Below are 16,421 nucleotides of genomic sequence, written 5' to 3'. Positions count from 1 at the left end.
AGCGTTTTTTTAACATGCAATCACGCCAAGCCAGGTTTTTGAATCCTACTGGCCATGAAGCTCTAAAACGGATCTTTAAAAATATTGTTCCGTGAGTCCAGGCTTGCATGGTCTATTCCCAGGGGAGTTTCTGATCTTGATTTAGAGTTTTAATTATCTTTCTGAGATACCACTGACCAGTTCCAGGGAAGCCCATGGGGATTCCCTACGAAGTTCTGAAGGCATTGGTAATGTTGGTTTTAGGGTACCCTGCCACTGATTTCCTGATTTTTGTAAGCCTTTCTCACTACATTTGGCATTTTCATTGGCCCCATATATTTTTTTTTGGGGCAGTGGGTTGTCTGCAGGGTATGGTGGATGAGGGCATCATACAGTGAGAAAGAGGTCAGCTGAGCCATCACATGATCACATACATCATCCCACATGCTTAACAGGGGCCACTCTGGTCTCCTCGTGCCCCCTCTTTGACCCAGAAATGCCTGCCAAAATTTTGGATAAGAACTAAATTATATCATTATATGCAATTAATGTACCTTTTTTTAGCTTCCATCACCGAAATCAGTTCCATCTAAGGAAGAGAAGCATCCATGGAGCACACCAGGAAACCCACATGCCCAATTTTTTTTTTAACTGTTTGAAACTGAAACAAGACTACAAATTGACGCCCAGCCCTGCTAAAAACAAGCATCTCTACAGTTTCAATTGACCAAATGAACAAGAGTAAATAATAAACCCTCCCCATTCCTCAAACATTTACAAGGTTCAGAGAAACTCCTCCGAGGGCAATCTCGTAAAATATTTCCATCACCCCACTCCCACTAAAACAAGTAGCTAATAACACTTCCAACTCTTAACGCAATCAAAGAAAGAATTTGTGAGCATGCACAACAACGCTGCTAGAATTTCCAGGTAAAACTGAGAGGCACGCTTCACTTTGCATTGCTATTTCCCATCCCCAAAGTGAGCTCAAGATCCTCGACTCCAACCTCATGAATCCTCTCCCCCTCCCAGGGCTTCACAGTCCCACTCTCAAACTCAAACTCAGTAGCACCTCTCCCTTTCTCCGGCACTCCTCCGGGGCCAACAACAGGCCCCGTGACGAGATTAAATGTAGGAGACGAAGGAGCCGTCATCTGAAAACTAACCCAACGACCAGAGTCGACGGTAGATACATCAGACTCATCACACTCTGGTATCGGTGCGTTGAATAAAGGATGGCGATGGCCTCTCGTTGGGCTCGAAGGAGCTGAAGCGTTGAATAAAGGATGACGATGAACTGCATAATCCCAATCCGGTTTCTTGAGCTTTTGCGGCCGAGATGAGGTTGGGGATGAGAGGGGAGGAGTTACGGGGGCGCTGTTAGATATACGAAGAGGAGGAAGGGAGAAGTTCCGGAGGAAAGGGAGGAGATAGGAGGGGGTGAGGTTAGGGTTAGGGTTTGAGGCATCAAGACGATTAGGACTAGGGAAGGAAGAAGACGAGGGGCTAGCATGGTAGGAGGGGACCGGGCTAGGGAAGGAAGAGGAGGTTGGGCTGAGGTGATGAGAGGAGGAGCATTGGCTTATGTTTGTTGATGGGCCGCCGCCAGTTGTTGCCTCAGGAGGTGGTGGAGGTGGCTTGCATCCCTGTCACAGTTATAAAAAAAAAAGAGTTCAGTTTTCTATTGTTTTCAAGCATAATCATTTTTAGGGTTTGTTATATTAGACCCCCAAAGTCTTTGTTAATTCTACATTAGAACCCCAGACCTTCATATTTCTAAATTAGACCCCCAAATCCGTTAAGCTGTTTAAATAAGATCTCCAAATCTATTAAGCTGTTTAAATAAGACCCCCATATGTACTAAGTGGCTGTAAATAAGGCCCCCATTTTGAACAAATATGAAGACTTGGAGGTCTAATGTAGAAATATGAAGATTTGAGAATAGTACAGGGTTAACAAAGGTTTGGGGTATAATATGGCATTTATAGGATTGGAGGAGATAATGGTTAAATGCCATGGATTTCTTGTTCCTTTGGAGCAAAAAATGAGTAAAGGTGTTCTGTTGTTGTTCCTTTTTGTTTGGGTTAAACCACGATGTGAAGATTTTAGGGTAAAATCAAAGGGAGAAGAAAAACAATGCTTTGAGGATGGAGAAGAGAGAGAACACAGAAAACTGGACAAAACAAATTAAAAGTTAAAACAGAAACCGCTTGAATCTCCATGATCTGATCACTAAATTAGAAAGCAAACCTCCTTCCCAAGAATCATGATAGTTTCATTTTATTGATTTAAGCGAGGCGTGGCAGGCAAAGGAATTAGTTTCTAACCGTTACATTTTTAAGAATTAATTCACAGGCATGAGTGGCTTCAAGGGATCAAAATGTGCTGGTAAGTGTTATTTAACATGATTGAATTTCATTTATTCATGTCATCAGTGTTCACTTTCTTTCCTTTCTGCGAATCATTTTGACGTATAAGGGCAAGAAAAAAGTAGGCAAAGTACAACACTACTCGCTTCAATCTGGTCTCTTGCACAAAGATAAACAGCACAAATTTTTTACAACGCAATCATTAACAACAACCGTTTAAGTAATGAAAATGCTGAAAGGTTAATCTTCTCCTTTGATTTAGAATAGAGCCTAAATCTTTTTGCTGCTCTAGCAGCAACGAGAATATAAGTCAGTTTTATCTCTAATTCATGCATTGGTTGAGGTAGTTCAAGCATATTGTTTTGAACTCTTTGATGTGTTTCAAAAATGTTTTTTCATGTCATGACCTTGTTTACCTTGACCAAGCAAGCAAAAGTTCTTAGTTCTTTTATGTCCCTGTTTTCTTCTGCTTTGCAGAAGTTAGGACAAGGCAAGGTTCACAACAAAACCCTCTCAAAACCCTGTTGCTTTGCATCAGTAGAAACAAAGGGAAAGCAACAAAGATGAGAAAGTTGAGTACTAAAAGACACAAATCTCCACAATCTGATCACAAGGGAAGCACTTAACTTCTTGGGCAATGAGGGGAAAAAATTGGCAGAAGACTAGCACTAAAGACACCCGGTCAAAAGAGAAAGAGATGACAAAGTTGATTCTTTTTTTATATAGTTAAAGCTCAAAACTTTCAGAGGGAAAGAAAGCACTGTAAGGGGTGAAAAAAGAAGCATCACATAAGCAAAGCTATCACAAATTTCTTCTAGGAATTCAAGATCAGAAAGAAAATCATCCTAAAAACAGAAGAAAATATTATTATTAACGATCTTTAGATTTCCTGAACTTTAGTACAAAATGCATGCAAATGTAGATCAAGAATTTAATGCCCATTCTTCCCCAATTTAATTTAAGTCCAATAAATGAGGAGATAGATCTCATCAAATCTCCAGAGCAATCATCAATAAAAAGAACAAATTAAAGCCTAACACCACATAGAGAGAGGAAAACTAAACTCGCTGGCTTAAAAATAATTAAAAGTAACACTAGAAATCAAATTAAAAAAAATAAAAAATGGGGAAACTTATCAGATTAGTTCCCCTTATGGATCAATTACCAAACACCCATTATTGATATCAGTAATAAGGAGGGCTCTTTTCTGTCCAAATCCTAAAATCAAAGCGGAAAGTAAAATGAAGATATAAAAATAAATCCATACCCATCATTCCCAACACCAATCAAGAAGGAGAAACCCATAAACTTAAAAACAAAAATAAATAATGCTTACCCATAAAATTACATCCTAAAATTAAAGCCAAAAACAACAATAATAATAAAAAGAAATAGTTTTGATCCCTACCCATCATTCCAAACATCAAAAAGGAGAGATCTGTAAGCTTAAAATTACCTTGCGGTAAGTAGTGCCATCCTCTTCTACGATCCATCCAGCCTCAGCACAGAGAGCTTTGAGGACTTCATTGTTGTCGCAGTGCTTGGGTAGCTTATAATTACCGAGAGTCCTGAGACCAGTGAAGATCTTAGCAGCAATGGCTCTCCTCTTCCTCTCTCTCCTCTTGTTGTTCTCTCTCTCCTTCCACGTTGGCAGCCTCCCCCCTCCTGAAGTCATTGATCTCCTATTTCTCCCCTCTCTCTCTCTCTCTCTCTTTTAATCTCAATAAATAAATTTCTTCTGATCTCCTTGTTTTTAGACTGGAGAAAGAAGAAGAAGAAGAAGAGAGAGAGAGAGAGAGAGACTGGTTTGTCTCGTTTCTTTACTTTTTTTTTCTCTCTCTCCGTCTTCTCTACTTTTTCTCCAGAGAGAGGGGCTCACGAGGAGGGTACGTTTCTTTATTGCAACTTGAGGGTGGATAGATTCTCTCTAGTACAGTTTCTTTTTTCGATAGCAGTCCCTTACATCTTTCGTATTCTGAATTGGTCCCTCACATCTCTAAAATTGCAATGAGGTCTCTTCGGTTTCAAATTATTACGAGTTTGTCCTTCAGGCCTTTGAAGCTGCTATATGGTCTCTCGATTCTTATATTAATTTTGAAAATTTAGTTCCTACTGTCAAGAGCGAAGAATGTGGCAACAAAGAGAGAGATTATTTCTCCAAGTCATTGATATTATGGCTATTAGGTTCTAAAAACTCAGAAGGCAATGTAAAATTAGTGACTAAAACAAAAACAAAAAAAAAACTGTTCTTTTTTACTTTTTTATTTGTTCAAAAGTGTTAATTCCTCGAAACTCCCTAACCTTTGGATGGTTTTTTACATGCGTTCGTTGTAGTTTGTTTATCTCATTAACCTCTCTAAAACTTCCGTGCGCCTCACAAAGCTCCCCTAAACTTTAACCTTTTCTCGCCAGACCTCACCTGTAGTTTGGAAAATTACATATAGAGGGTTTAGTGATAAATGTTTAAAGTTTTGGAAGGTTTTGTGAGATAATTTATGTGATATAAACAAAGTTTGGCATGTTTTGTAAAAAACCTCTCAAAGTTCGGGGGGTGTAGTGAAATTAAACCATTCAATAAACTGAGAGAATTTTAACTGAGTTGTTTAGAACGGAATTAGTGAGTTAATGAGGTTGTTAATTGTGTCAGATTAGTAAGTTTGACCGGGACAATAGAGAAGACAAGTGGGCTGACAGCGAAAGGAACTATGTGGAATTAGTGTTAATTAATTATTGTATTTAATTTATTAATGAACTAGGAACTTCTGACACTGTTTACTTTCAAAGTTAGCAGAAAAAATTCTTGTGCTTATTGAATTTCAAAAAACCTCACGTTCTATGTACTTGAATACAATCACGACTTCCTTTTTCTCTCTTTTTTTTTAGTTTATGAGCAGAAACCAAAGTGTTCTTTCTAAGACATTATCTTTGTGAGGGAGCTTAGAGCATCTTCAACCAAAAAACTCAAAATGGTATAGTTTTTACATCAAGTTGATGTAGTTTTTACATCAAATCATTATTTTCATCTCTAATCATTACACCAAATTTTACATTAAAAAGAATATTACTTCTATTTACAAACTATAAAATGAGATATGATTGGAATATTTAATTTGTTATAACAAACTATAAGGGCAAACATGGGAAAAACCAAAATCTCCATGTCTACAATGTTGCGTCATTCCTGTCACAACACTGTAGCACCCCTTTAAAATGACTCTAAGTTTGGCGCTGGGTTGGAGGAAGAATTGGCGCTGGATTTGCGTCAAAATGGGTTTTTGGGGTTGGGTTGGAGATGCTCTTAGTAAGAGAAATAGAGAGCGCTTATTGCATCTTATTTCGTAGTTTTGATAAAGAATGAATAAGGATAATTTCTATTGCTGGGTATCAACTCAAACTTTAAGTTAGATCCGAATTTGAAGGATTGGCTTAGTCTTAGTAGTTTGCTTAGAGGCTAAGTTAACAGCTTTCTTTGAAAGCCAAGTTGACTCAATAGGCAAGTCAAGGGTCTTTTTAAATAAGACATTCTATTCTAGGGTTTTTTAAGTAGGGAGAGGAAAAGAGACAATATTTTTGTTATCAGGGTTTAAAAAATGGTGTGATCGTGTTCAAGGGTAATGAGAGAGAGAGAGAGAGAGAGAGAGAGAGAGAGAGAGAGAGAGAGAGAGAGAGAGAGATTGGCAGTCTTTATCCATGTTAAATCTTGTGTGATTTTATTTAACGCGTTTGGTGATTTTCAAGGTTTCTATTGTTAGAAACAGATTGTTTTTAGATTGTAATCAATATGAAAAAGAATTAGTTTTGAAAAGATAGTAAAAATTTTAGATAATGACGGGTTAATATTTATAACACGAAAATGAAATTGATTCAAAAGTAAATAAATAAAGTTTAGAAATTCGGTCTGATGATCGAAGCATACAAAGCATTGTCCCAAGAATCTAATTGTCCTCTCTTGTACATGGCTACACGGCAATGGATTCTAGAGATACTACGACCCTCGGTCAGACGACTTCTTTCTCGTCGGCACGAGCTTCAAGAAGGCTTTGCGAATTCTTCGTAAATTTTCAGGGAACCTACAAAGGAGTAACAGCAAGAAGTTCTAAATCAAAAAGAGAAGAAGAAGAGAGAAGTATTGTTATATTTTTCACTATATTTTAACTTTTGTGGCTGTAGGTTCTTTTATAGGGTTTAAGGCTGACAGCTATAGATCTAATATTCATGCCTTTTAGATCCATCATTCACGCCTCACTAAATATATTAAATATGCTAACTGTTTTCCTTTTATTTAGCTAGCCATTTAAGTCCATAAATCCCACGGCAATTAATACGTTTTAATCCTAGTCGTTTTCCAATTGTCATGTCTGCCAATCTCGCCCTCTAGATCCACTGGTCTCGCCCATTAATGCTTAGTTTAATGTTATTCACATTTTGATTATTCCAATAGGAATTTAAAGTGTAGTAGGTTAGGGCCGAGTGCGCGCACGCCTCCCGAACTGACCTGACCTCGAGTCCGAGTCCTCAAGATGTCGTCTCGTCTCGTCATCTCATTCATTCGGCCGTGTAGACTAACACCGCCTTTCGTGTCGACTAGAAGGTGTCATCTCGTTCGTTCAGTCGTGAATACTAACATCGCCTTTCGTGTCGATTAGAAGGTGTCGTCTCATTCGTTCGGTCGTGAAGACTAACACTGTCTTTCGTGTCGACTAGAAGGTGTTGTCTCGTCTCGTTGTCTTGTTCGTTCATTCGTGTCGACTAACATCAACTTTCGAAGTGACCCGACTCCGAGTCCGAACACTTGAGGTGTCGACTCATACCGCCTTTCGTGTTGACCAGAGGGTGTCGACTCGTCCTGTCATTTCGTCTTTTGTGTCGACTAAGAGTTGTCGTCTCGCCTAGTCGTGTCTTCTGGTTGATTGAGACGTCTACTCTTAGAGATCCAATTTGGGACCAAATATTCCTAAGTTTAAGTTACAGTTTCGACAATCCGTCGCATAACTTAAAACTTAAAATAATTCAGAAATAAGAGTAAAAGAAGAACTTTGAAAATAAGATTGTTTGTTCCCTTATACTATGTAATAGGTGAAGGTACCTTTCAGTTTGAACCTTCAATTAGTGACAGTTGTATAGATCTGTGAGAGCTTGGTGGACTACGCTTTGAACCAGTCCCATTTGTCGAATTTCTACAGAAAGCACACATAGTATAGTTTTAAAAAATTCTAAGCGGGTTGTGCTATTATTGGCCTTGCGCATGTATCTTTCATGTGTGTTACTAGGGAGTAGCTCTGATCTCTTAGTCGCGGCCTCACAACTACACATATAGGTAAATCCTAATAATAATGCGAGCAAGTAAGCATCTTGCCTCATGGGTCTTGGATTCATTAAGAGTTAAACTTAACATTTAAACTTAACATTTCACTTGCTTTTTATTAGCACTAATCATCTTAGGGATGGGATCAAATGAATTCAGTGCGCCTCACAATTAATCACTCGTTCAGGTTGTTTCTACCCATTGAACCTCTGCGAGGTTGGGTTGCCACTGCAGTGATTTTTCTTATGGGATTAATCCCATCTACCTCGATAATTCTAGGACCAATGCCCTAGATAAGACTTTAGTTAAGTGATATGTAATATTTTCTCTGATCTTCCAAATTCTAAGGCTATTATATGATTTTTTTAATCTTATATCTCAAGGATTTATGTCACACTTTCAAGTGTCAATTCATTTTCATATTTGCATTCTCTTGATGATATTTGTCAATCGCTGACCTGTAATCATAATGAATAGAGATAGCTAGTAATGGTTTTTGTATTAATGGAATTTCAGTTAGTAAATCTTTCAACCATTCAGCTTCTATACTAGTAGTATCAAGAGCTATCATTTTTTATTCTATTGTACTTCTAGCCATTACAGTTTGTTTAGTAGATTTTCATGAAACAGCTCCTCCTCCTAAAAGGAACACAAATCTATTGGTGGATTTTATATCTACTGAGTCACTAATCTAATTTACATCTGAGTATCCTTCTAATACAGATGGATAACCTTTATAATGTAAGTCATAGTTCATAGTTCCTTTTAGGTATCTTAAGATCCTTTCTAGAGAATCCCAATTACTCTTATCAGGATTTGATGTATATCTACTAAGTCTATTTACTGCATAAGCAATGTCAGGTCTGGTGTAGTAGAGTCAAGAGGCTCTAATATGCAATTAAAAAAACAGTACAAACAAACCACAGTAACAGAAGTGCAATAATAAAGAAAGAGATAAAGATAGGAATCGTTATCCTTGACGCGCGATGTGTTAACGAGGTTCGGCCCGCTGACCTACGTCCCCGCTCCCCACTCTCGAGGAGAAATCCACTAACACATCCGGTTTGGAAGCCGGAACTTCGTCTACACAATGATCCCACAAGATCTCTCTCTCACTACACAGTTGATCTCACAGATCACACTCCCTCACAGTCGATCTACACAAGATCTCACTCACAGCAGCAGAAGATAAATGCAAGACACTCTCTTTACACAAGCCCCTATAGCAAAGAGAAGAGTACTGAAGCTGGGAAGTGAAGCACACACAAGAACTCAGAAGAACAAGTTTGATTTGAAAATTTTCTCAGGAAGAAACAGAGCTCTCTGGTTCTCTTTCAAACGTTAGGCTTGGAGAAGAAGAAGCAGGCTTGGGGGTTTTTATAAAAGAGTTTGAATCAATAAAAACAAAAACCCAATCTTCCTATTTAGGAAGATAATCTACTTTGCAGGTTGTGACCTCAGACTGTGCCAATCACTAATAAGTGAAAGCACAGGAGTCGAGGCGAGAAACGACCGTTTAAAAAAATCGCGGCTGACCAAATCGGTTGACCGAAGAAATAATCGGTCGACCGAAAATACCGTCGGTCGACCGCTGACAGCTAAAGAAATTTGGAAAACCAAGCAGAGCCTCTTCGGTCGACCGGAACGGTCGACCGATTTGAAGATTGAAAATTCGGTCGACCGTATCGGTCGACCGACGACAATCTGGAAAGATACTGAGGAAAGGTCATAGGATCGGTCGACCGGGCCGGTCGACCGATTTCTGATATTTTCCAGAAAACAGGTTTTTGACCAACTTGAAATATTTGCAAGATATTCATTTGACCTCTGAAAATTCTGAAACTTTGTAAAATGTTTTTAATACTAAAAACAAACTGTTTGGAAAAAGAATTTTGCAGATAGGTACTCATACTTGTGAAAAATAGTGTTTTGTGAAAAACGCTTAAAAGACACAAGTCTAAAAACGTGTGTGTGATTCCCAATAGCTTCAAGTAAACTCAGTAACTCTTTGCCTACATTCTAGCACTAGAGAGAAAAATAAAAGAAAGCTAATATCCTCATATAAAGAGCAATATACTTGAGCTTTGATATAGCTTGAATCGGATGAAGCTTTTATATGCCTTTGTTGTTCTTGAAATAACGTTGCTTCATCTTTTTGGCCTCCTCCTCCTTTAGATGTCTTCGTTTTAGCGTATATTCCATCCATCCTCCGTTAATGGCACTAACGAGCTTGACAAATGATTTTACTACATTTACACTCAATAAGCCATTAGTACCGATAATGGTGGTTGTAAGAACATCATCAAAACATAAGGGCTAACAATCTCCCCCTTTTTGATGATGACAACCAACCATTATATAAGAGCAAAAATAAAATAGCTTATAGATAGGTGCTCCCCCTATCTATGAGCTCCCCCTAAATATATGCAACAAATGAGGAGATTTCTCTCCCCCTTTGTCACCATCAAAAATGGGGTAAAGAGAAATACTAAATGCAAAATACAACTAGTCAAGCAAGCAATGTAGAACGGTCACATAGTGCATAAGCCCAAACCATTTCTTATGCGACAAAAATCATCCTCTCCAAGAGGCTTAGTAAATATATCCGCTAGTTGAGATTTGGTGTCAACAAATACTAGGGATACATCTTGTCTCTCTACATGATCGCGTAAGAAATGATGGCGCACGTCAATATGCTTAGTTCTAGAATGCAAAACCGAATTTTTGGAAATATTTATGGCACTTGTGTTATCACAAAAGATTTTAATATTTTGAAAATTCAAATCATAGTCAACTAAACTTTGTTTCATCCATAAAACTTGAGCACAACATAGGCCGGCGGCAATGTATTCCGCTTCCGTAGTGGACAATGCAACACAATTTTGTTTCTTGGAAGCCCAAGAAACAAGGGAATTTCCTAAGAATTGGCATGTTCCACTAGTACTCTTGCGATCTACCTTACATCCGGCAAAGTCGGCATCACAAAAACCATATAAATCAAAAGTGGTGCTTTTTGGATAAAACAAACCAAGGTTAAAAGTTCCATTAACATACTTAATGATCCTTTTAACCGCAATTAAATGAGATGCTTTAGGAGAGGCTTGAAAACGTGCACAAGCACATACACTAAACATGATGTCGGGTCTACTAGCGGTGAGATAAAGAAGACTACCTATCATACCTCGGTATAGTTTTTGGTCCACATCTTCACCACTCTCATCCGCATCAAGCTTAACACTAGTACTCATGGGAGTAGGCGCATGCTTAGAATTCTCCAACTTAAATTTCTTCACCAATTCCTTCGCATACTTGCTTTGTGAAATGAAGATCCCATCCTTAGTTTGCTTGACTTGGAGCCCGAGAAAGAATGTAAGCTCTCCCATCATACTCATCTCAAAGTGATCCTGCATAACTTTAGAAAATTCCTTGCACAAGGATTCATTAGTAGCACCAAAAATAATGTCATCCACATATATTTGAACCAAAATGAAATCATTTTTCCTTTTTCTCACAAAAAGTGTGTTATCAATTGTTCCTTTTGAAAAACCATTTTCAATAAGAAAACTAGAGAGGCGAGCATACCAAGCCCTAGGAGCTTGTTTCAACCCATATAAAGCTTTTTGTACCCGGTAAACATGATTAGGAAAAGCATGATCTATAAAACCGGGGGGTTGCTCAACATACACTTCCTCTTCTATAAAACCATTTAAGAAAGCACTTTTGACATCCATTTGAAATAGTTTGAAATTTTTAAAACTAGCAAATGCCAAAAACATCCTAATAGATTCCAACCTTGCAACCGGTGCAAAGGTTTCATCATAGTCTATGCCCTCCTCTTGATTGTATCCTTGGGCAACCAAACGTGCTTTATTTCTAGTTACAATGCCATGTTCATCAAGTTTGTTTCTAAAAACCCATTTTGTACCAATAACACTAGCATTGTTAGGTCTAGGAACTAACTTCCAAACTTCATTTCTTTGAAAATTGTTTAATTCTTCATGCATAGCCAAAACCCAAAACTCATCATTTAAAGCATCATTAACCTTTTTAGGTTCTAGTTGAGATAGAAATGCAACATTACCACATTCACTCAAGGCTTTTGAGCGAGTTATAACTCCTTTTGAAGGGCTCCCAATGATTTGTTCCTTTGGATGATTTGATGTGAATTTCCAAGCTTTAGGTGGTTCAACTTGATCTTGAGCGTTTGTGCTATCCACATCCTTTTGAACTTCTATAGAGGGAGTGTCATTGATTTGCAACAAGTCCAATCCTCCCTCAATATCATCATCATCATCTTTCCTAGGCAACACAACTTGAGAGCCAACATTAGTCTCATCAAAAGTAACGTTTATAGACTCTTCAACAACGAGGCTTCGTTTATTGAAGACCCTATAAGCCTTACTTCGAGGTGCATAACCCAAGAAAATACCAACATCAATTTTGGAATCAAATTTATCATGGTGATCTTTTGTATTTAAAATAAAGCATTTGCAACCAAAGACACGAAAATAACCAATGAAAGGAGTTTTTCCATAATAAAGTTCATAAGGAGTTTTCTTAAGCTTTGGTCTAATCAAAACACGATTTAAAACAGGGCAAGCCGTATTGACGGCTTCCGCCCAAAAATATTTTGGTAAATCAAATGAGTTTAACATAGTGCGTGCCATCTCTTGTATGGTACGATTTTTCCGTTCAACAACACCATTTTGTTGTGGTGTTCTAGGAGCGGAAAACATATGAGTTATACCATGATGAGCACAAAAATCATAGAAAAATTCATTTTGAAATTCACCACCATGATCACTTCTTATTTTAACAACTTTCAAATCCTTTTCATTTTCAATTCTTTTAACATGATTAGCAAATTCTTCAAAACAATCATTTTTCTTAGCAAGAAATATTGTCCATGTAAAACGAGAAAAATCATCAATAATCACAAAAACATAGTGTTTGCCTCCAAGAGAGGTAACACGCATAGGACCAAATAAATCAAGATGAAGTAATTGCAAGGGTTTAGAAGTCGATACCTCATGGATGGATTTGAAAGAAGACTTTGTTTGTTTACCTTTGGCACAATCCTCACAAATTGTATCTTTTATGAAGTGCAAGCTAGGTAGCCCTTTCACAAGATTCTTCTTAGACAATTTTGATATTAACTCCATATTTGCATGTCCAAGTCTCTTGTGCCAAATCCAAGGATTTTCATCAATTGCCGCAAGACACTTCACATCTTGATTCACTAACTCATTCATCTCAAAAATGTAAACATTAGACTTGCGATTTGCAATAAAAACAATTTTTCCATCCATACTAATGATGCATTTATCCGGTTTAAAAGAAATATCAAAACCTTTATCACTTAATTGGCTAATGCTAAGAAGATTATGATTCAAGCCATTTACTAAATAAACATCTTCAATAATGGGTGAGGGTTTCTTACCAATAGAACCGATACCAATGATTTTACCTTTCTCACCACCACCGAAGGAGACATTGCCTCCTTCAATCCTTGATAGGGTTGCAAATAACTCTTTGTTGCCCGTCATATGATGTGAGCAACCACTATCAAGGTACCACATCTCCTTACGTCGTTGCCGTGACGTTCCCTACAAAAGAAGAAGATGAAGGTGTAGTAGCTTTAGGTACCCATGTCTTGGGTCCTTGGTGGTTAGTAGTTTTGGTACCTTTGGGTACCCATATCAAACCATAAAAATCTTCATTGTCTTTAATTCTACAATGAGTAGAAATGTGTCCATGTCTCATACAATAGGTGCATACAAAATTTCTTTTGTATGTACGAATGTTAGAACCATGAAACCTATTTCTACCATGGTGATTGTAGTTGGCATAAGCATGAGTGGGTCTAGTCCTACAACCCTCAATTTCTAGTCTTTCAATCTTTGATCTTAATTGCTTGTTCTCAAAATCGAGATCTCCAAGCAATTCATCTTTTAGAGCAAGAGAGGTTGTTAGTTGTTCTAGCTTAATATCACAAGAGGCATGCAATTTTTTGAAAGAAGAGTATTCTTTAGACATTCTTTTAAATTCAAAGTTCAACTCTTCTAAAGCCATAGCTATGTCACATTGCATATAAAAAGATTCACTTTCGGCCTCGGATATTACCTCATGTTCATTTGCCATGAAACAAACATTTGGGTCATGAAGAGCAAGTTTGGCTCCTTCTTCATCACTATCCGAGTCACTTGGTTCGGATTCTTCCCATCCGGCATACATAGCCTTCTTCTTCTTGTACTTCATGTACTTTTCTTTGAGCTTGGGGCAATCCTTAGCGATGTGACCCGGTTCATTGCACTCAAAACATTTACCTACACGAGAGGAAAACTTGTTGTTAGATCGAGGGTTAAATTTTTTGTTCATTTTTATAAGTCTAGAGATTCTTCTAGAGAGATGAGCCACTTCTCTAGAAAAATCAACTTCACTCTCCGACGACGAAGATGAGTTGTCACTAGCTCCCTTGAGAGCTATGGTCTTCAACTTTGGTGACGGCTCCTCAACTTCTCGTGATGGCACTTCCTCCTTCTCCTTCCCCTTGAGCTTCTTCTCATGCACTTTGAGCTTTCCGATGAGACTATCAAGAGCTAAGATAGTGAGGTCATGAGCTTCCTCAATGGCCGTAGCCTTGGGCTCCCATGCCGGAGTCAATGAGCGAAGTATCTTGTAGTTCATCTCTTGAATGGATAATTGCTTATCTAGACCATGTAATTCATTGATGATATTAGTAAAACGGGAAAACATAGCATCAATGGATTCATTAGGAAGCATTTTAAATAGCTCATAATCATGCATGAGTCCACTAATCTTAGATTCCTTAACTTGGGGTGTTCCTTCATGTGTGACACATAATTTTTGCCAAATTTCGTATGCGGTTGCACACGTGGAAACCCTATTGTATTCATTGGGGGAAAGACCACAGATTAAGGCGTTCATGGCCTTAGCATTGAATTTGGAAAACCAAGCAGAGCCTCTTCGGTCGACCGGAACGGGCGACCGATTTGAAGATTGAAAATTCGGTCGACCGTATCGGTCGACCGACGACAATCTGGAAAGATACTAAGGAATGGCCATAGGATCGGTCGACCGGGCCGGTCGACCGATTTCTGATATTTTCCAGAAAACAGGTTTTTGACCAACTTGAAATATTTGCAAGATATTCATTTGACCTCTGAAAATTCTGAAACTTTGTAAAATGTTTTTAATACTAAAAACAAACTGTTTGGAAAAAGAATTTTGCAGATAGGTACTCATACTTGTGAAAAATAGTGTTTTGTGAAAAAACGCTTAAAAGACACAAGTCTAAAAACGTGTGTGTGATTCCCAATAGCTTCAAGTAAACTCAGTAACTCTTTGCCTACATTCTAGCACTAGAGAGAAGAACAAAAGAAAGCTAATATCCTCATATTGAAAGCAATACTTGAGCTTTGATATAGCTTGAATCGGATGAAGCTTTTATATGCCTTTGTTGTTCTTGAAATAACGTTGCTTCATCTTTTTGGCCTCCTCCTCCTTTAGATGTCTTCGTTTTAGCGTATATTCCATCCATCCTCCGTTAATGGCACTAACGAGCTTGACAAATGATTTTACTACATTTACACTCAATAAGCCATTAGTACCGATAATGGTGGTTGTAAGAACATCATCAAAACATAAGGGCTAACATGGTGTAGTTTGTCAGGAATCCTAATGATCCAATTATTTGTGCATATTCTCTTTGTAATTGAGGATAACATGTGTTTTTCTTTAAATATACATTAGGATCATATAGAGTAGAAACATGTTGACAATTTGGATCATAAAAGTTCTTGAGGATTTTCTCTATGTACTGTGATTGTGACATCACATATACATTCTCATTCTTCAGGATTTTAGTGTTAAGAATTAGGTCATCTTGACCTAAATCTTTCATGTCAAAATTTTATGATAAAAAGTGTTTGATATCATTTATGGTTTGTATGTCAGAACCAAAAATAAGAATATCATTAACATATAAGCATAATATCACAATCTTGTTGTTATTATCTATTTTATGATTTACAAACTCATCTGTTTGATTAATTACAAATCCATAAGATAGTATGATCTCATCAAATTTTATGTGTCATTGTTTTGGAGCTTATTTGAGGCCATATAGTGATCTAATAAGCTTGCATACTTTCTTTTCTTGTCCATAAGCAACAAATCCCCCGGGTTGATCCATATAAATTTCTTCATCTAAGTTTCTATTTAAAAATACAGTTTTCATATCTATTTGATGTATTATTAGTTTGTGAATGGATGCTAGAGCTATAAGGACTCTAATGGTAGTAATCCTAGGTACTGGAGAGTAGACATCAAAATAATCAATACCAGATTTTTAGGTATATCATTTAACTACTAGTCTGGCTTTATACTTATCTATTGTTCCATCGGGTCTGAGTTTCTTCTTAAATACTCATTTACATCTTGGAGGAAGACCATTGAGTTCCCAAGTATGCTTGAACTATAGATTGAATCTCGTTATTTATGGCTTCCTTCCAAAACGGAGCATCTACTGATTTTATTACATCTTCAAATGTAATTGAAGAATCTTCTACAAGTAATGCATAGAAGTCTTCATGGACTTTTTCTATTCTAGTTCTCTTACTTCTCCTAGGTTCCTCTACATTTTCTAGTGGTCTGATTTTTCTAGAACTTGGTTCACCTTGGTTAGAACTAGGATTTGAGTTGCTAGAGTTAGGACCTGTGTTGCTTACTCTGGTTTTGTAAGGAAT

The 16,421-nt window shown here is 37.5% G+C and overlaps 1 protein-coding gene across 1 annotated transcript; it reads right to left on the bottom strand.

Moving 5' to 3' along the window:
• Positions 717-4,193, bottom strand: LOC109851477 (protein BZR1 homolog 1-like). The gene is made up of 2 exons (XM_020421618.1): positions 3,805-4,193; positions 717-1,625 (listed from the first exon to the last, which is right to left on the bottom strand). Exons 1-2 carry the CDS (start codon positions 4,021-4,023, stop codon positions 930-932), a joined length of 915 nt encoding a protein of 304 aa, XP_020277207.1. The 5' UTR covers positions 4,024-4,193; the 3' UTR covers positions 717-929.

The sequence above is a fragment of the Asparagus officinalis genome, chromosome 8 (assembly GCF_001876935.1).
Source record: "Asparagus officinalis chromosome 8, Aspof.V1, whole genome shotgun sequence".
NCBI classification, from domain to species: domain Eukaryota; kingdom Viridiplantae; phylum Streptophyta; class Magnoliopsida; order Asparagales; family Asparagaceae; genus Asparagus; species Asparagus officinalis.
The sequence above is the reverse complement of the archived record's forward strand: the minus strand, read 5'-3'. Positions and strand labels throughout refer to the sequence as shown.